The sequence below is a fragment of the Hylobates moloch genome, unplaced genomic scaffold (genome assembly GCF_009828535.3).
Source record: "Hylobates moloch isolate HMO894 unplaced genomic scaffold, HMol_V3 SCAFFOLD_6, whole genome shotgun sequence".
NCBI classification, from domain to species: Eukaryota; Metazoa; Chordata; class Mammalia; order Primates; family Hylobatidae; genus Hylobates; species Hylobates moloch.
This window is the reverse complement of record NW_026652281.1, coordinates 146,001,516-146,022,229: the sequence shown is the minus strand read 5'-3', so window position 1 is coordinate 146,022,229 and position 20,714 is coordinate 146,001,516. Positions and strand designations below refer to the sequence as shown.

General features: G+C 44.3%; 1 protein-coding gene across 2 annotated transcripts in view; it reads left to right on the top strand.

The window, feature by feature from the left end:
- Positions 1 to 20,714, top strand: part of SLIT3 (slit guidance ligand 3) — a 652,947-nt gene that overhangs the window by 423,761 nt on the left and 208,472 nt on the right. For both annotated transcript variants that reach the window (XM_032158593.2, XM_032158594.2), the window contains exon 5: positions 317 to 388. In XM_032158593.2, the coding sequence (XP_032014484.1) occupies positions 317 to 388 (72 nt within the window). The remainder of the gene's footprint in view (positions 1 to 316; positions 389 to 20,714) is intronic.

Below are 20,714 nucleotides of genomic sequence, written 5' to 3'. Positions count from 1 at the left end.
TGGGAAAACAGAGAATTGGGTGCAGTATGTGCAACAAATAACCCAGCATCTTGGCTCGTGGCCTGGAGGTGCGAGACCACCCACAGAGCCCGCCCTGGAGGCGAGCTGCTCCGCCTGGTAACCATTTCAGCAAAGGCCATCACTTGAAGAACAATGTGAATGCTTGTAGCAGCCTGGGGCCTGAGACCAAACAGCCCCCATACACTCTGACCGCAGAGGCAGCAGCCTGGGTGGGGGGGATTGTTATCATTTAATGAGATGCAGATCAAGACAGCCTGGGTCTTTAACGCAGTGTGCCTCTTCTCTTCTTGTTTAGAGATTTGAGTGAAAACCAGATCCAGGGGATCCCGAGGAAGGCGTTCCGCGGCATCACCGATGTGAAGAACCTGTAAGTGATGTTTTCCTTGCTTCACTACAGCTGTGGCTAACTTGGGCTCTCTGACCAGAGTGAGGGTGAGGGATGGGACAGGAGGGTGGTCCAGGTGGCTTCAGAGATGAGATTGAGGGCTGTGCTCTAGTGATTTCTATGGAACACACGTTGGATGCCACAATAGTGTCACAGAAACCTGTGCTTTGCTGGTTAGTCATCCCCAGATATGAGCATTGGCGTCTCAGTGCCTGCTGAGTTAGAGCCTGGCCCTACAGAGCCTTGGTGCAAGCTAGCTTTGCCCAGCATCATTATCATCTACCGTAAAATGGGGATGTTAACCTTGTGGGCATGTTTTGTGCAAATGAGAAAGTGTTCAAAAGGAAGAAATATCTTAGTGCCTCATACGTAGTATGTGGTCAATCAATTGGAACCTTGACGATGAGGGTGCTGAAGCTCTCACTCTTATTAGTAGGCTCATCATCGGCTCCTGAGAGAGAGCATGGGGACTTACATCCCAGGAAGTTGGGGAGACATAGCCAGATCCACTTCCACTGCCCTAGGATTTTTTTTAATACTTTTTATTTTGAAATGATTTTTGATTCGGAGGAAGTTTCAAAAAATAGTAGACAAGTCCGTGTACTAGTTTCCTCCAACGGTAGCATCTGACATAACCACAGTACAGTAGCAACACTAGGAAACTGGCATTGGTACAATCCACAGACCTTAGACTTCAGATTTCACAGCTCCACGTGTGCTCGCTTGTATACGCCTGTGTGAGCACAGGCATGGGTAGTTCTGTGTCATTTCATCACGTGCAGATTCTTGCAGCTGTCACTATAGTCAAGAGCAGGACTGTTCCAGCATGACATTTTTGAACTTTGACAATTTCCTACCTGGCTTCTCCTACTGACCCCTTATTCGTGACTCCTGGGCCCCTACAAGGACTATGACTTGAATTTTCTGCCTAAACCATTGTGCCCATGGGGTCGGAACATGCTTTTGGAGAGGGGGTAGGGAAGAAGGTCTGGTTTGGCTGAGCAAGCAGTTCTGCCCAGCAGCCTTCTCTGCAGCCCCAGATTCAATTTGAGCCGTCTTAAGGGAGGCTTAAAAAAAAGACATTGTCACTTTTCCCTATAATGAATGCAGGGGTTTTAGTTTACTGGCACACTGAAGGCAGCTGGTGATGGCTTCCAGATGCAGGTTATCTGCCTCCCCTGTGGACTTAGCGGAAAGCTTTTGGTGTTTAACATGCAAAGCACGCAAGAGGGCAGAGGCGTCTCTGGGGGTGGGTGGAGGGAACAGAGAAGCAGAGAGGACTTCGCAAGGGGCTCGAGGACAAGGAGGCCGCCCGCTGCTGCTTCTGAGGGTGTTTTCCCAAGAGCAGGAGAGGGTGGGGTGGAGCAGCCACACCACAAAGAATGGGAGTTCCTTTGCAGGACAGGTGTAGGCTTCTCGCAAGAAATAGTCTCCTGAGTTTATATCTTCCTGAGAAAATGAGATACAGAAAAGCCAAACCTTCAAAACCACTAAATAAATAATGAGAGATCCTCTCTCATCCTGAACTGGCACTTTTAACATTTCAGAGTGCTTTTCTAGCATTTCGTTCCATGCATTCCAAGAACTCAAGACTGTTCACATGAACCAAAAACAGCTGTGTTAATTAGCCTGCCAGAATGTCAGGATGCGAGAAAATGGAGGCCCAGAGAGGGGCAGTGACTAACTCAAGGTCAACCAGCTTTCTGATGGTTGAACCCCAAAAGAACATTTTGTGTATATAAAGTGATATATCGGTCAGATCTCATGACACTAATTTTAAATGGATCCATTAACCAAAAAGAACATATTGTAGTGATGTATAACCAGGGCTGGACAGTTAATTACCAACTATGTTTTTGATTAAGAAAGTGAATAAATCCCACAATTGTTCTTAATAGTTGCTAGGGTTTCTCAGATTTTGTTTTACAGGGTCTCTTCTCCCCCCTTATAATATCTCTAACTCCGCAAAGGCCTCAGGACTTAAAAGGTTCAAGAGTCTACAAACCCAGACTCCTAAGTCACTCCAGCACCCACCATCAGCCCACCCTCTAAGCCATGCAAATGTGTATTACTCAGGATCCTGAACTCAGTGAGGGTCTTCTCTTTGTTTATACTCACTACTAGCAGCTGGGCTTGGGAGAAGAAGGAAAGGGGAGTGAACTCACTGCCTAAAGGATGAATTAACCAAAAACACCTAAGGGGAATTGAGTACTGTGTACCTCTAATCAGTTCAGTCAGCAGGCACTTGTCATGCAGGACCCAAAAGGCCCCAGAGATACAATTCATGTTCTCCAGTAGCTTATAGTGTAACTGGGGACAAGAATCATGTACATACAAGAAAATGTTTAGTAAAGTACCAATCAACATGAAAGTTGGCTAATGGGTAGCTATACACAATGAGGGGCTGTCAGAGCTCAGAAGGAACAGACAGCTTTAGGCAATGTAGCCTAGTGGTTAGAAGCATAGTTTTGGCAGCCTGATAGACGTATGTATGAATTTCATGTGTTCTAGGTTCTAAGTTTGTGATGTTAAGTACATTACTTGACACTTCTAAGCCTAGGTTTCCACTATATAAAATGAGGGTAATAGTTGGACTTACCTCTAGGGTTTTTTGCAGAGGTTAATAAAATAATGCATATGAATAACTTAGTCCTACCCTTGATGCATGGAAGGTATTTAGAAAGTTCTAACTACTGTTGCTGCTGTATTCCTTTGTTACAGTAGTAAAGACTGTAGCTGGGCCTGAATGGTGGTTAGAATTCACAAACTAATAAAGATAATACGTGCAAAGTGTGAAGGCAAAACTGTATAAGATGTGTTTCCAGCAGAGGCATCTCATGGGAGTGGAGGGATCTGGGGCAGAAGAGTGTGTGATTGGGTTAGAGAGAGAAGTGGAAGCCGGTTGCTGGAGAGCCTTGACTGCGAGGAGCATGGGCTTTAGATGTAGGCACTGAGAATGTGGATGGCTTTTGCCCTGGGACAGATCATGGTGAAAACATTTATTCTGGAAGAGGAACCGAGGACAGGAGGAGGTGGCAGAAGGAAAGGTCGGGGCAGGAGATGAGTCTGTAGTCCAGTGTGAGGGTTCAGGCTCGTATCTCTCTCTCATGCTCTCTCTTGGGAGAGAGCAGCAGGAAGTGGAGAAAGAGGCCGAAGTAAGCAGTCCCTGGGGACAAAATCAACAGAGCTTGGCGGTCAGTGAGTTATTAGAGGCCATGGAAAAAGAAGTGAAAAACGATTAGTTCCAAGTTCAGACAATACAGAGAATGACGGCAAATTCTCATAATCATTCATTCACACATCCATCAAACTATTTTTTGAGTGCCTTCTAAGTGCTAGTTCTGGGGAGAACAGCAGGGAGTAAGATATAGCAATAGAAATCTGTGAGCCCTGTCTTCTTAGAGCTTCCACTTCACAGAAATGGAAAGTTCAGGAGGAGGACCCGGGCTTGGAAGATCCTGAATTGGGTTGTAATCACATTGGGTGTGAAGTGATGTCAAGTCTTCCGTCAGCATTGTGGACAGAGCATCTTCTCTGTGTGAGGAAGTTTGTGATCTGACATCCTGTCCAGTTCCTGCTGGTTGAAGGACTTTGCTAAAGCCATGCTATATCTCTGGTCCTCAGCTTCCTTGGTCTTGATAAGAGGGAGTCAAACTAAATAATCTTATAGCCCAAGAGAAAAACTCATGTGAGTAATTAGAACTACAGGACCTGAGCTGAGGATCTGATGCTTCATGGAGGGGAAGCGTCTGGACAGAGGTGATAATGAAGCTGTGTGGTTAAATATGCATCGGCACATGGAAAATAAGAGACACTTAGCACAAATTAAATTTCTATAAAACCTGCTAAGGAAACACTCCTCCTCCTACCAGTCCTCAATTATGGAGATTGTCTACCTTGTGAATGATAAATAGCAAATTTTAAATCTCAGAGATGCATATCCTTGTCATCAGCCTGTTTGAGAACCACTACCCAGCCCCCACCGAGCCTGCTCCACTGCTGTGTGTGAGCTCGGGGAATTCACACCGTTCCACTATTACCTTAAAGAGTAGAAGATAAACTGCTGGCATGTCCAGCTTCAAACTGCATGCTATGTAAAATGACAACCAGTTGGGCCTATGTGTAACACCATATGCTTTATTAAAAGGAGAAAATCAAAAACTATCTCGTTTAAAAAATAATAATTTTGTAGTTTTGACATATATTTTCTTTGCTTGCGCTGACATTTCCCTTCAAGAAGGAAGAGGCTGTGGCCAGGCGTGGTGGCTCATGCCTGTAATCCCAGCACTTTGGGAGGCTGAGGCGGGTGGATCACCTGAGGTCAGCAATTCGAGACCAGCCTGGCCAACATGGTGAAACCCCATCTCTACAAAAAATACAAAAATTAGCTGGGTATGGTGGCAGGCACTTATAATCCCAGCTACTCAGGAGGCTGAGGCAAGAGAACTGCTTGAACCCAGTAGGCAGAGTTTGCAGTGAGCCAAGATTGCACCATTGCACTCCAGCCCGGGAGACGAGTGAAACTCAGTCTTAAAAAAAAAAAAAAAAAAGGAAGAAGCTGTGATACCCACATTTTCCACATAAAATTAAGTTTTCATCAATGTGTATAATTTGGTAAAAGTCAGCAGATAAAATTAGTCCTAGGCTTCTGCAACTAAGCTACCATCAGTAACACACCCAACCATCTTTTGGACTTTCGCCATGGACACTTCTGTCTACCCGGGTTCCTTTCCTCACAGCCATGCCGGCAAACAGGAACAATAAAGTGACCACAGAAACTGCTGCAGAGCAGAGTCCCTATTCACCTAAGCAAGTAGGCAAGCATGCAACTTTTATCAGAGCCAAGAGAAAGGACACAGGTGGCCTCTGAGCCCTGTGGACCTGAGGAGCCACTAGCATGATGCTCTCAATGAAGGGACTGGATGCCTGCCCCTCCAGACAGCAGAAGGAAGCCCCTAATTGCTTCCTGCTTCTCCAGAGGAGAGAAAGTAATTATCTGGGGATGCCACTCTACGCAATTACTGAAAGCTGGTTTAATGGGCTGGTCTAATTCTCCACTACCTGCTTAGAAGGGCAGGAGGTGCTGTATTTAAAGAAAGACAGGCAGTTCGATGGACAAAGTGATCTGGATGAAGAAAGAGACCCTTAGAGAGACTGTCCTGCAGAGAGACCAACACTCACCACACCAGTATGAAATGCCTACTGTATGCAGAAACTGTGCTAGGTACTGGACAAAGGCACAGCGAAAAAGAGAGAGAAGGAGAGAAAGAAAAAGAAATCATAGAAAGACACAGAGATAGAACCAAAGGAAATGAATTGGGAAGACGAGAGAGATGACAGGCCACAATCTAGCCGAGCCTAATAAGAAAAAGACAAAAACCAATATAGATTGTTTTTTTTAAATGTCCCCTTGCCCTGTCTTTCTCAGCAGTTATGTTTTCCTCTGTTTTTCAGTTTCTATTTGCGAGGACTGTGTAGGACATGCATTCCAGAAGGGAAAATCAATAACCCCTGTCTCTGCCAGCTAGCAGAATTTGGAATTGACGCTTTGAAAACAAAGCTGGGCAGGCAGCCTTTGTGTTCTCTAGTTAGTCTGTGTTGCCGCACCGCCTGCGTCTGCCCTCCTGCTCCCTGAGATTAATGAGGGCTGTCTCCGCCCCGGTGAGCAGGCGGTAATCTCATGCGAGGGTGAGGGAGGTGTGGGGAGGGACACCAGCACCCGTTCAATGGTAACATCTCTGTCTGCTCATCTCGGCAGCCATTTGTTTTGTTACTGCACCTGGAGCAGTGTCCACACTCCTGGTCTTGCCCTGCAAGACTGTACATGAACCGGGTGCTCTCACTTATCTCATGCTTCCCATGCTCCTTTACATTCCCTGAACACCCCAAGCTCCTTCCTGCCCCAGGACCTTTGCACTTGCTGCTCCCTTAACATAAGATGCTACGCCCTCAGACCTCCACACAGCCAGCTCCTTCTGATCCTTCACATCCCAGCTCAAATGTTGCCTACTGTCCCCTACTGCCTTCCCTCTCTATCCCATCACCCAGTCATATTTCTTCAGAGCACTTATCACCCTCTGAAATTATCTCATTTATTTCTTGTTACTGGATGTTATCCTGTTATTACTTGTCTCTGGATGCACATAGCAAACCTGTGTACACAGATATCCTGCCTGTTTCAATCACTGTGGCATCCCCAGTACCCAAATGGTTCATGGCAGAGAGTAAAGTGGACTAGAAATGTATTGAACGAATGACTTTGTTCATTCACTTCACAGGTGTTTGCCAATGGCCTGTTACATACCAGAAATCATACACATGGTTAAAATGTTTTATATGAAAATTATATATACCATACTATAGAAATAATATGCCATAGTAGTATTATTATTGTGTAAGAATAATATACTATAGGAAACAATAAGGTGCCATTCTTGTATCCGAAGAACTCATAGTCTAATGATATTCCCATTTTCCAGATGACAAAATTAAGTTTACTAGTGAGGGAGTCAATTCATAAACCAGCAGTCATAGGACATGGGTTAAGGCTTCGTTGGAGGTAAGGACAACTATGTGTGGAAGCCCAGGGAGACAGGTCTCATTCTGGCTTCACTCAGGAAATGACATGAGTTGGGTCTTAAAGGATGCATAGGAGTTCATCTAGGGGAAAGGTATTGCAGGCAGAAGGAACAGCGTGTGAAAATTCACCAACATATGTAAAGGGACAGAGGTGTGTGAAAGAGTTGATGCTCGTGAGAGATTTGTGGCTGGAGTATAGCTAGCAAGAGAGGCAATAAAGAGCAATGAGGTTAGGGAGATGGGGAGGTGCAGGAAGGGAGGACCTTGAACCCCATGATCCATAGAGCAATGGGGGTTCATTGAGGGGTTCCTAATAGGGGAGTGGCATGATCACATTTTCACTTAAAAAAAAAACAGCTTCAGCAGCAGTGGGGAGGGTGGATTGCTGAGAGGCAGAGACTAAAGCTGTGTGGGCAGTGAGGAGACTTGTGCAGTTGTTCAGAAATCATAGGGGGCCTAAATCAAGCAGGTAAATGGATCTAAAAAGGCAGAGTGAAACTGCAGGGACTCAGGGGCTAGCTGGGTGGGGAAACTGAGTGCCTGTTACCAGGGCTTATCAACCAGAGACAGAGGTGTATTTCAGAGCAAGCCTGCCCTGACACAGGAAGAGTGCCTGGCTCTCGTCTCAAATGGGGTGCTGCATCTTGAAGGGGGATTTAGGAAAATCTGCTCATCTGAGGCAAGGCCATGCAGATTTATCATCTTGCCAAAATGCAGCAAGTTCCCCAGCCTTCCCTGCTTTGCATTCCTGGTTGTTAGGTTCAGAATTGCTGCTACAGGAAGTTGCACTGGGCCCCAGTTTGCTGATTGCTACCTAAAAATACTATCTAAAGAAAGGGGTCATGTCTACCAGCCTGCCTGCCTCCCTCCACCCTTCTCTTTCCCTTCCTTTTTTCCTTTTTTTCCTCCCTCTTATCTTCCTTTCCCCCTATTTCCCTCCCTTCCTCTCTCCCTGTCTCCCTTTCTCCTTTCATTTCTTTTTCTTCTTCTTCTTTTTTTTTTTTTTTTTTTTTTTTTTTGAGATGGAGTCTCACTCTGTTGCCCAGGCTGGAGTGCGGTGGCGCAGTCTCGGCTCACTGCAATCTCTGCCTCCTGGGTTCAAGTGATTCTCCTACTTCAGCCTTCCGAGTAACTGGGATTACAGGTGCCTGCCACCACACCTGGCTAATTTTTTTTGGATTTTTAGTAGAGACAGTGTTACACCATGTTGACCAGGCTGGTCTCGGGCTCCTGACCTCAGGTGATCCACCTGCCTTAGCCTCCCAAAGTGCTAGGATTACAGGCATGAGCCACAATGCCCGGCCACCTTCCTCCTTTCATTTCTCCCTCCTCCCTCGTCTTTCTTTCTCTCCCTCCCTTCTTTCCTGTTCTCTTCTCCCTCTCTTCTTCCCTCTCTCTTCCTCCCTCCCTTCTTCCCACTTCCCCCCTTTCTCTCTTCCCCCTCTGTCTTCCTCCCTTCCTTCCTCTTTCCCTCTCTCCCCTCTCTTCCTCCCTCTCATTCTTTCTCCCTGCCTCCTTTTCTCCCCCTCTTCCTCCCTTCTTTCCTTCCTTTTTTCCACTCTTCCTTTTTTTCCATTCATTGTTACACAAATTACCACTGAGCCCTTACTCTTGTCAGACCTGAAGCAAATCTTAAGAAAGATGAATAAGACACGGTCCTGCTCTAGTGAATTTTTGTCTACAGGGGGAGACATACATAGCAAGCATATATCATAGGATAAGCACACTCCAGGGCACTCTTCTCTATTTGCCTCAGGGCCAGTAGCATAAGTGCTCGATAAATACCAGCTGATTAAATTTCCTGAAATGAGAAAAATAGTAGAAGAAACAGGTAGATTTGACTCCATTAGTCTGATAAAGACATATACAGTATTATCTAAAAGCAAGGAGAGAGTGGTGGTAAATGCCCCATCCCAGAAATTCTGCCTGGGATTGGAAGTTGCATTGGTGACAAGTAGAATTTCTTCTAGGCCAAGATGACACAGTTTCATAGACAGTACCACAGGTCTTCTGGCAGACTTTGCATATTTCCTAAAACACCTCTCCCTGCATTATAACTGTCTACTCAGCTGTCCTCCTCCTCCTATAGCCTGTAAGTTATGTAAAAGGAGAGGTTGAGTCTGCCTTTTTCATTGTTCTATTTTCAAGAGTTAGTCCTATGCCTGGTACATAGTAGATGCTCAATAAACAATAAGCGAAGGAATAGATGACTTGCAGAACAAAGAGACTCCAGTTTTTAGGGAGCAGCTGAAACCCTGAATGAATGAATGAAGGGGCATGATGATATCCTAGCAAAGAAGAACAAAGTCAAGGCAGCAAGAAGGAGCCCAGAGAAGCATTGATGTTTTTTCAGGATAATGGAGACCATTATTTGAAATCCAGCATTACACTTTATTATCTGAGACAATTTGATTTGTGGACGAATTTTTTTTAACTCATCACAAGCATTTAACCCCTTTGAGCACTAAATGCACAGCAAGCAAGGTGTTTAAAACAGGCGTATAAAATATAATCCTGTCTTTCATATACTCTGGCAAAAAGGCACAGTGATTCTGACCCCCTCAAAGTAGGACTCAGGGGTCTTAGGAGACATTTGCCATTGGACTGAGTCTTTGCCTGGCGATTTTTAGCTCCACAGAGAAATCTAAAGGACTTAGGAGGCGATGAGTATTAACGTGGAGATCACACTTTGAGACTCTAGTATCCATTGATGTTCTGATTCTTTATCTTATTAGGACCAAGTGAGTATAGTGATTAAAAGTATGAGTTTTGAAATCAGATTTGATTTTTTTTTCAGCTTTGCCTCTCACTACCTATGTGAGCTTGGGCAGGTTTCTCAACTCTTAGTCTATAAAATAGAGAAAATACTAGTGAGGAGTCCAGGAGGGAGAAACTCTGTGCCTCGCATTTTACATTGCTTTCTGGTTTGCACGCTGCCTTCACTTGTATTATCTTATTTTTGAGAGAGAGAGAGTAAGTCTCGCTGTCAACCAGGCTAGAGTGCAGTGGCAGGACCTTGGCTCACTGCAGCCTCTGCCTCCTGGGCTCAAGCAATCTTCTGCCTCAGCCTCCCAAGTAGCTAGGATTACAGGTGTGAGCCACCACACCCGGCTAAATTTTTTTTTTTTTTTTTTGTAGAGACAGGGTTTTGCCATGTTGCCCAGGCTGGTCTTGAACTACTGGGTTCAAGTGATCCACCTGCCTAAGCCTCCCAAAATGCTGGGATTACAGGTGTGAGTCACTATACCGGGCCATATGTATTATCTTGTTTAATTACCGCAACAGTCTTGCAGGACCACTAGGGAAAAGTTGCTTATCCTCTAGGTATGGAGGTGGAAATTGAGGCTTAAATTCAGAAACTCTCCCAAGGCCACAGAGCTGGTCATGGCAAGGCTACAGCGGGATCCCAAGATTAGCATGGACTCTCAGGCAGTGTTTTTCTGAGAGACTGGCCAGGAAAACCCCTGAGATTTGGTGAGCACGGAGGGATGCCTGGAAGGAAACAGCAGACACAGACAGATCCATGGGGAGTGTTGGAAAAGCATTTCTGGCTTGGTATCAGCCAAGACCCAAGGCAGGAGCAGGCCGTGAAGGTCACAGTTGGGACAGAATTTCCAAGAAAACCATCAAGATTGTCTGAAAGTACGAACTTTTGGCCAGGCACAGTGGCTCATGCCTGTAATCCCAGCACTTTGGGAGCCCGAGGTGGGTGGATCATGAGATCAGGAGATCAAGACCATCCTGGCTAACACAGTGAAACCCCATCCCTACTAAAAATACAAAAAATTAGCCGGGTGTGGTGGTGGGTGCCTGTAGTCCCAGCTACTCAGGAGAGGATGAGGCGGGAGAATCACTTGAACCTGGGAGGCAGAGGTTGTATTGAGCTGAGATTGTGTCACTGCACTCTAGCCTGGGCAACAGAGTGAGACTCCATCTCCAAAAAAAAAAAGAAGAAAGTGTGAACTTTAAAAAAAAATAGACTTTAATTTTTAGAGCATTTTTAGGTTTACAGAAGAATTGAGTGGAAAGTGTAGAGAGTTTCCATATACCCCCAACGCACAACCATACAGTTTCTCTTGCTATTAACACCTTGCTTTAGTGTGGTATGTTTGTTACCACGGCTAATCCAATATTGATACATTACTAACTAAAGTCCCTAGTTTACATTAGAGTTCACTGTTTGGTTTGTACGTTGGATGGGTTTTGACAAGTGTGTAATGACATGTATCCACTATTACAGTGTTATACAGAATAGTGTCAGTGCCCTAAAATTCCCTATGTCCCACCTATTCATCCTTCCTTCCATTCCCCCAAGCCCTAAAGTGTGAGCTTTTAATCATGCAGGTAAATTCTTTCATTTTCACAACAGCTTATATTTATTTGGTTTTTCATACTCTCAGGTAAGAGTCTCCTTTTTCTTCTTTGAAAGAGGGTAAGTGACTCCCATGTGTCAAAGTGCATAGAGCAAGTCAGCAGGACAGCCAAGCCCTGACTCAGCTTCCCAGCCACAGTGTGAAGTGGATGAGTGTGAAAGTCTCTCCTTCAGAGAAAAGACCGGTGGTCCAAAGACCCTACCCATTCCCGGAGCTGTGCTTCCCCTATAGAAACTCTGAGGAGGTTGACATAATGGTAAAGTGCTCCGACTCTGGAGTCAGGCTGCCTGGAGTCAAACCCTGGTTCTTACCACCTTTATGACCTTAAGCAAATTGCATACCTCCTTCTTAGCCTCACTTAACCCATATGTTAAGTGGAGATAATATTATCCCACTTTATGATGTTGTTTTGAAGAGCAGTAATTATTATTGCTGCTTTTATTCCATCTCCGAGAATTAAGTAGGCCCAGGTTATCACATCTTAGAGACTAAATCTTCCCTTCCTAGACAAATATGTGCCCCCCAAAAAAAGTCATATTTATCGTTTCCTGGCTCTGAAATGACCCCCCCTAACTAGTAAAGATATTTAACTTCATCACTCCTTCTGTTATTTCTTTGAGTGGGGCTGACCTGTTCTGGCATATGGCTTCTAATGGGCTAGGTATAGAGTAGGCCAGAGAAAAAGAGGGTGTAACTTCCCTGCCCTGTCCCTTCCTCTTGTCCCCACTGAGACATGGAAAGGACGAAAAGAACTCAGGACTCTCAGCTCCACTATTAACTGCTGCCTGCTTAGGGTAGGCTGAAAAATGGCTCTTCTAAAAATGCCTACATCCTAAACTCCAATGTATGTGAATGTCTACTCCACATAGCAAAAAGGATTACGAATGAAGAATTAAGGTTCTTCAAATGGATAGATTATCCTGGATTATTTGAGGGGATCCAATGTAATCAGAAGGTCTTTTTAAGAAAAAAGACATGTGCTGGAAGCAGAGAGAGAGAAAAGACCATGTGATTCAGGGAAGGAGGACAGCCCCGATCCTGGAAAAGACAGGAAAACAGATTGTACCCTGGGGCATCCAGAAGGAACGCAGTCCTGCTGACACCTTGACACGAGCCCAGTGAAACTGATCTAGGACTTCTGACGTCCAGCATTCTAAGACAATAAATTCGTGTTGTGTTCAGACACTCAGTTTGTGGTAATTTGTTACAGCAGCCGTGGGAAACCAGTACTGGAACCCCCCTCAGGCTGTCACCCAACCCCGTCGTCTGGATTTCCTCTTCTGTTAAAATAAATCATTGACAAAAAATCAGTGAATTTCACATTGTATTCTGAGAAACTCTGGTGCTTCAAGAGCCCACAAATAGTTACTTTTCAACAGTGATAAAGATTTAAATTGCCTCTTTTGACATTAGTGTGCAACATGAGATTTTGTGTCACAAAGAGTCTAGTGGGGAGAAAAAAGGCTTGAAAAATAACCACTGGACTTGATAAATCATCTTTCAGGTCTGCTCATATTGCAGAGTTTGATGGTACTTTGAGGCCATCTTCCACCAGGAAGGAGCTAGGTTTTGTCATTGAGGTAAAATTCAGTGGCAGGGTCAAGAAGCCAGCACCAGGTAGGGACAGCAGAAAAGAGAATCGGGATAACGCCAGGTCTCTGGACTCAGAGCTGGACTTTGGAAGCTTGACTCCAAGGTTGAGGGTCTGAGCTGGGCTCACTGTGGGAGGAAAGGAAAGGAGAAGGGTTGGTGTCGACTGGGAGGTGATTACCTGGAATGGGGCTTAGGGCTTTTGAAAGTTTTCGGATATCCGTGGGACTGGTTAGGGATTTCTGCAGCAGGGCAAAGTTTAACTGGCTTTCTTGCCCATTCTCCTTTCCTTCTTGTAGCCCCATATAAACTACTTTGCATCTGGGGGCAACAGCCAGTTCTGGAAAGAGAATTATTAGAGACTCATGTGAAGACATGGTGAGCCAATCATCAAAAATATTTGCTAGATGAATAAATAAGTGGCTTGTGCAGGGTGCAGGACGGTGGTTTTCAGAGCCTGAGATCTCTGCTGCAATACTGCTCATGGTACATGTGGGTCTTTTATTGGAGTGGATGTTTCAGAGCAGGCTTGTATCAGAACTGACACATCCATATGCATAGCGCCTGCAGTGCCGGCACAGAGCACTTCCGTGTCTGCCACAAGCATTCAGCTCTATAAATGGACGTGTTACGATGTGTCCATTTACACCGACAGCTATTATTTGCCATTGTTAACATTCTCCTTTAAAGTTCTCTCTGTAAGCAGTCCCCAGGCACAAGCGCGCAAAACTAAATTACTTTTAAATGTCAATGATCTGTTCTTGGGTACTGTGTCTGCCAGGAAAACTTCCTAGCCAGACAATAAGTACCCAGTGGATAAGGTTTGGTATATACAGCACATGGTCCAGTAGCAGTTCCAAGATTTCCCAGCTAATTAGCATTCTGTTTTTAAGGTTGTACTCCTTTTTCTACTAATAGAGACAACACCATTTCTTGGGCTCAGAGATGGGGTATTTGTCTGAGATAACTACTAAAGCCCATAATTTACCCCCAGGTGATCATATCTCCCCACTGCCGACAGGTATACCGAATAAACAGAGGCTGTGTCAAGGAAGGAATGAAGCCTCAAACAGAGCCTTTCCTTCTTCGTAGGTAATAAGCTTTGATCAAGCCCTGACTGCATATCGGACACAGTTCTTATTAATTTCTGCCTATTATCTCACTTAATCCTTGTGACAACCTAGTGATTACCATCACCAGTTTACAGACGATAAAACAGAGGCACACAAAAGTGAAATGATTTACCCAGGGTCACGTAGTCACTGAGTGGCAGAACTGGGATTTGAACTCAGTTTACATCTAGAACCTGTAACCTGAACCACTCACTTTGCTATGCTGCCAAAGATTAGAGAAGTATTTAATGAAAGGCAAAAACTGTGATCCAAATCCCACCTCCAGACAAGTTCAATTTTCTTTTTATGGGGTTTCAAAAATCAGTAAATTTTGCTTGAAAATCTGGATTTCCAGCTTCTCTGGAGAAATGAAATGTGTTAACACTGGGTGCCCAGTCCTGCCTGGCAACAACAGGCTTACCAGAGTGGCAGGTTCCCTCTTAAACATACTGTGTGCTCTCCTATCTGCAGGGGGCCTGCTCTATTAGTCCTACAAGCTTCTAGGGAGTCCCATTGATATGTGGCCACCTCTTACCCCAGAAAGATCCCATTCTCCAATAGAATAGTTGAGATTTTCTCTTTCTGTTTTGCTAGCTGGTGATCTTGGGCACACTGCTTCTCCTCCCTAAGCCTTCATTTCCTTTTCAATAAAATGAGGATATTTAACCCTTAACCAAACCGTAATTTTTGCCTTTCTTTTTCTTTTCTTTTTTTTTTTTTTTTTTTTTTTTTTTTGAGACAGATTCTCGCACTGCCACCCGAGCTGGTGTGCAGTGGCACGATCTCAGCTCGCTCCAACCTCTGCCTCTTGGGTTCGAAAGATTCTCCTGCTTCAGCCTCCTGAGTAGCTAGGATTACAGGCGCCCGCCACCACGCCCAGCTAATTTTTTTGAATTTTAGTAGAGATGGGGTTTCACCATGTTGGCCAGGCTGTTCTCAAACTCTTGACCTCATGATCCGCCTCCTTTGTCCTCCCAAAGTGCTGAAATTACAGGCGTGAGTCGCTGCACCCGGCCAAGCCATAATTTTTAATGTGAAAGTTAAATGAACCTATAGTCCCAGCCGCTAGGGAGACTAAAGTGGGAGAATTGCTTGAACCCAGGAGTTCAAACTTGCAGTGAGCCGTGATGGCACCAGTGCACTCCAGCCTGGGCAACACAGACCTGACTCAAAAGATAAATATGTCAAATGAGATGACACGTGGAAAGAACTTATTCGGTAGAGCTTGGCACAAAGTAGGTGCTCAATAAATACAATGTTAGTATTCTGCACCCCCCTCCTCATGCATCCTTCATCCTTCATTGATGCACAGAGAGATTATCTTACGGTTTGGCTATTGGCTTGTGGAGTTAGAGGAGAAGGATAGTTTTGGGGTTTGGTTTGGTAGTCTTGGGATTTTCTCTGATTTAGAAACAAGAAATTTAAAATTTTATTTGAAATTACTTGATTTTGAGATGTTGGCACCTAATGCAAAATCTTCTTAAGCACTAAGTGTCTGTACTGTGCTGGGCAAATCCAGTCATCTGTGGGTCCCATTCAACTACTGGCCTCTGAGGTAGATCATGCCTCCCAGTCCCTGGGGTGAGCCTGCTGCAGGCCAAGGAAGTGAATGGAAGATTCTGGTTTTTCCTGCAGCTGCAGGTGTCAATAATGTCGCTAATATGTTAGCAAGTCTCCATGCCATAATCCCTTGAGTCAGTTTAAATCCAACTGCCTGCCAAGGCCTTGAAAAAGTGACTCTAATGGTGGCAATCAAGAAGGCTCGGGGGAGGCAAATATGGGAGCAGATCTTCCCAAAAGCAGCTCACATGGACCATTGCTAATTGTACAAAGCAGAGCACTGTTCCTGGACTTGAACTTCCCTTTCTACTACCTCTTGTAGTGTTTCGAGGCTGAGCACTCTGCCTGCATCAGGGTATGGCCCTGGCATGTTCCAGAAGTGAGTGACTTTGTCCTACTTCTTCAAAGTCACACACCACTGGTTATTTTCACTGAAGCATCCCAAAGACTCCAAATACAGAGGGACCAACACATTCTTTAGCTTGACTCATCATTGTTTATTTAGACAGATTGTTTCCTCAGTACATGCACATCTATGTGCCTCTCTGTCACCAGCACCATCTCGACTCTGTCATTGATTGCCTGTTCTTTGAGAACCAAGTAGAGTCAAGGACTCATAAGTCCTACAGTTCCCTTCCCTGGCCTACTCTAGAATTTTTCTCCACTTGTTTTTTAAAGTATAATGGTAAAGTCATAATTGCATGGTTTCATTGTAGCCACGTGCAATGTTTCCACGCATAGTTTGAAAACCACCTGCTCCAGAATCTCCCAGACCTTATTTAAAATGCAGGTTCCTGAGCCCTGTTAGCAACTAACTGAATCCTAATTTCTGGTCAAGGCCCAGGAATCTGCATGTTTAAGCCGCTCCACAGCTGATTCTATAACTTTTGAGAACCACTGGCATGCAGAATACACACTTGGCATTGAAATGAGAAGAGATCTGGGTTCAAATGTGTCTCCCCACTAGTCCTGAGCCAATTGCTAACTTCTCTACTAAGCTTGGTTTCTTCATAGAGAGTAAAGGTAGTATCTAATGCAGAGAATGTTTGTAAAAGAGTTAGCACTAACACACAGTAAGCACTTCAAATGTTAGTTATTATTCTTATATCATTTAATTGCTATAACAACCCAGTGGCGTTGGTGGGATTATCCTTCTTTAAAAGATGAAGAAACTCGGACTCAGCAAGGTTAGGTAGTTTGTCCAAGGTCACATAGCAGAGTCAAAATATGAATCTACATTAATCTGACTCACTGTTAACAGTGTTTAAAACAATTGGGGGAAATCAATCCAAAATTAAAATGAGAGTGAAGAGGCCCGAGAATAAAAAGGGGGGAACTTCCACACATGTAAGGCAAGTGTCTGTTGTCTGTGTTGGATTTTCCTGTGTGCTGTTCGGCATCTGGCCAGGAGTGGAGATGAGATAGGTGATGGTTGTGGCTCACGTTGAGTCCTTTGTGCCTAATATCCAAGCCTTCATTGCTCTTAATTTGTCAATCCCTTAGAATGTTGTCAGCCAAGGAGGTCCCACATCATGACAATGGATTGGAGAATGTGGGAGGGCCTCATGTGGAACAAAGGCAAAGAACAAAGCCTCCCTCTCAGTTACTTTGAGGCTTTTTCTCCAAACGGTGGAGGGTAGAGGACCTCTGGTTCTCTTTGGAGCCTTTTTGAGTTTCTCCCTGTGAGTGGCCTACAAGCTGAGGATGGAGTCTGGCCCGGCTTTCAGCAAATGCTGACTCCGCCTGCACCTTGGAAACATGACCCCAGCTAGGCTGCGAGCTGGCTGCCATCTGTCCTGGGCCAGTTTAATCCACACATCTTGTAGAGAGAAGGAAAAAGTGAAAAAGCGATCTTGAAAAAAAGATGCAAAGAGTCACAGAGCTTCCTCAAATTGGGTTACTGTACCACAGTTGGGGTAGGTGGGAAGGTCAAGCTGTTTAGGAACGAGAAAACAGTTTGAGATAAGGAATTAAACCATTAAAGAATCTAACCAATATATTATTAGTATTTTGTTTAACAAAGCAGATTATCAAATCATATGTTCCAATTTAGTTAAATAAAATGGAAGGTACATTTAAAAGTTTGAATATGATTTTATATATGTATATATTTGCACGGGGAAAAAGTCTGAAGGACATAAACCAAATGGTAGCAATTGTCAACTATAAGTGATAAGAATTTAGATGATTTTATTTTTTAAGTCAACTTTATTGAGGTTTAATCTACCTAAAAAACACATCCATTTCATCTCTACGGTTCTATTTATTTTGACCGGTGAATAGCCATGTAACCACCACCAAAATGTCTTTCTGTCTTCAGCCAGTCCTCTGTCCCATGCATGGGTCCTGGTGAACACCAATCTGCTTTCTGCCACTATAGTTTTGCCTGTAGAACTATTTCATATAAATGGAATAAATGAAATCACATAGTATGTTACCTTATGTAGCCAACGTCTTTCACTTAACATAGTATTTTGAAATTCACCCTGTGTCGTATTGTCAGTAATGTGTTCTTTGTTACTACTGAGTAGTTCCAGAGTATGGGTATACTTCAGTGTGTCAATCCATTCCCCTATTGATGGGCATTTGAGTTGTTTCCAAATTTGGGTTATTATGAATAAAGCTGCTATGAACATTGAATTATATGAGTCCTTGTGTGAATGCAAGTTTTCATTTCCCTCGCGTAAATACTCAAGAGTGATTTTATATTTTTTCCTTATCCATGTTCTTTTTTTTTTTTTTTTTTTTGAGACGGAGTTTCACTCCTGTTGCCCAGGCTGGAGTACAATGGCACAATCTTAGCTCATTGCAACCTCCGCCTCGCCTCCCAGGTTCAATTGATTCTCCTGCCTCAGCCTCCCAAGTAGCTGGGATTACAGATGTCCACCACCACGCCTGGCTAATTTTTGTATTTTTAGTAGAGACGGGGTTTCACCACATTGGCCAGGCTGGTCTTGAACTCCTGACCTCAGGTGATCCACCCACCTCGGTCTTCCAAAGTGCTGGGATGACAGGCGTGAGCCACCGTCCTTATCCATTTTCTAATATTTCTCCAATGACCAAACATTACTTAACAACAATGATGGCAAATACCAGAGTAGGGAAAATCTGTCCTCTGTCCCATTGTCTTAGAAAGCTAATGTAAATTGTGAAGAAAGCCTTCATCAGTACCTATGGCCCATGGTTATCTTGACTTCAGACGGTGTATTCAACTCCTTCCCATGAAATTTAGATGTGATTCGAGAGAGTTCTTGAGTTCTTGGTAAGAATTCAGAGGATGCTGAATTGGCAAGGGTGTTGGGCCATCTTTTACACTGACGGTGGGAATGCCAATTGGTATAACCCCCTCAACAGGCAATCTGGCAACAGCTACCAAAATTGAAAATACACATACTCTTCAATCTATCAATTTAACTTTGATAAATTTACTTTAAACATAATCTCATTTAAGTCCCCAGAGATGTTTAGGTAAGTGTTATTTGCAGAGAAAATGCCTTGGGAGTTACCTAAATTCCCGCCAATAGGACCCAAGGCAAATGAATCATGGTATGTTCATTCACTGAACTATTGTAGAGTAGTTATGAGGAATGAGGTTGATCTTTATATATAATATGAAACATATCCAGAGCTCATAAATGAGAAAACTAGGTGCAGATGATCTGTACAGTGTTTTACCACTTGTATTTTTAAGCATTATGCTTATATTTGTTCACATGTGCCTTTTTTTTGAGACAAGGTCTCACTTTGTCGGCCGGGCTGGCAGTGGCTCAAAGCAGCCTCGACCTCCTGGGCTCAAGCGATCCTTCTGCCTCAGCCCCTGCAGTAGCTGGGACTACAGGCACATACCACCATACCCAGGTAATTGTGTGTGTGTGTGTGTGTGTGTGTGTGTGTGTGTGTGTGTGTGTGTGTGTGTTTTATAGAGATGGGGTTTCACCATGTTGCCTAGGCTGGTCTCAAACTCCTGAGCTCAAGTGATCCGCCCGCCTTGGTCTTCCAAAGTGCTGAAATTACAGGCATGAGCTACCGCGCCTGGCCCACACATGCTTTTATATATGTGAAATATTTGTGGACAAATTCATAGGAAATGCTGACAGTAATTTCTTCTGGAAAGGCAAACTTCTCAACTTGGGGAACGGGGCAGAAGGGTGTTGCTTTTCGTTCTATACTCTTTGATCTCTCTGGATTTTCTTTTGTCATGTGCATATATTTGTGTAATATAAAACAATTTTATGAGTTAAATCCATCTGATCTCAGCCTAAAGAATGGGGGTGCCCCCATTTCACTTGATTCCCCGGCATCTGATGCCAGAGTGCACTTTCCCAGCAAGAACTCACAGGACTCTGAGTTGGCCATGCCCCGCACTGCCTCTGTCTCTGCCACGGTTGACCCTTCATAACTGGAAACCATGATCATTACCATTTGCATAAGTACAACCACATTGACCCACGGCTGTGGCTGTCAGTTTTGAATGAGGGGTATTATTTGTATTCAACGGGCATTTCTGATTGTGGCCTTGACCAGCCCTGAGATATCTTTCAACAACGAATCACCAGCAGCCAACCCCATGACCTTTGGAAAATGAATTTGCCTGCCATTGGGCCGGCCCCAGTTCTCTTGCCCAAGTAAAATGTCAATTAGATCACTGGCTGAATATCGCTTTTGTCTACTTAAGCATATTCAGCTCACAAAGCCATAAATGTTTGCTTGCTTCTTTCTTGAAAAAAGACTCCACACCCAAGTTCAAAGTATGCTCCTGGCTCCATATGGTCACTGAAAAAAATTGATTCATTGGAAAAATACAAATATTTAGTCATTATTCAGTTATCAGGCAAATCAGACTTTGGGTCATTGTCAACAGGCTTCATGTGATTTGGGTCCACGGATGCTTTCAGGCTCATAGAATAGGTGTTGCATGCATGGCATTCATCTCCATCTGCACTCCCAGCCCACATTGTTATCTACACCAGACAATGAAGAAGATAAAACCCAATGTTCAGTCTGGGCGCAGTGGCTCATGCCTGTAATCCCAACACTTTGGGAGACTGAGGCAGACAGATCACCTGAGGTCAGAGGTTCGAGGCCAGCCTATCC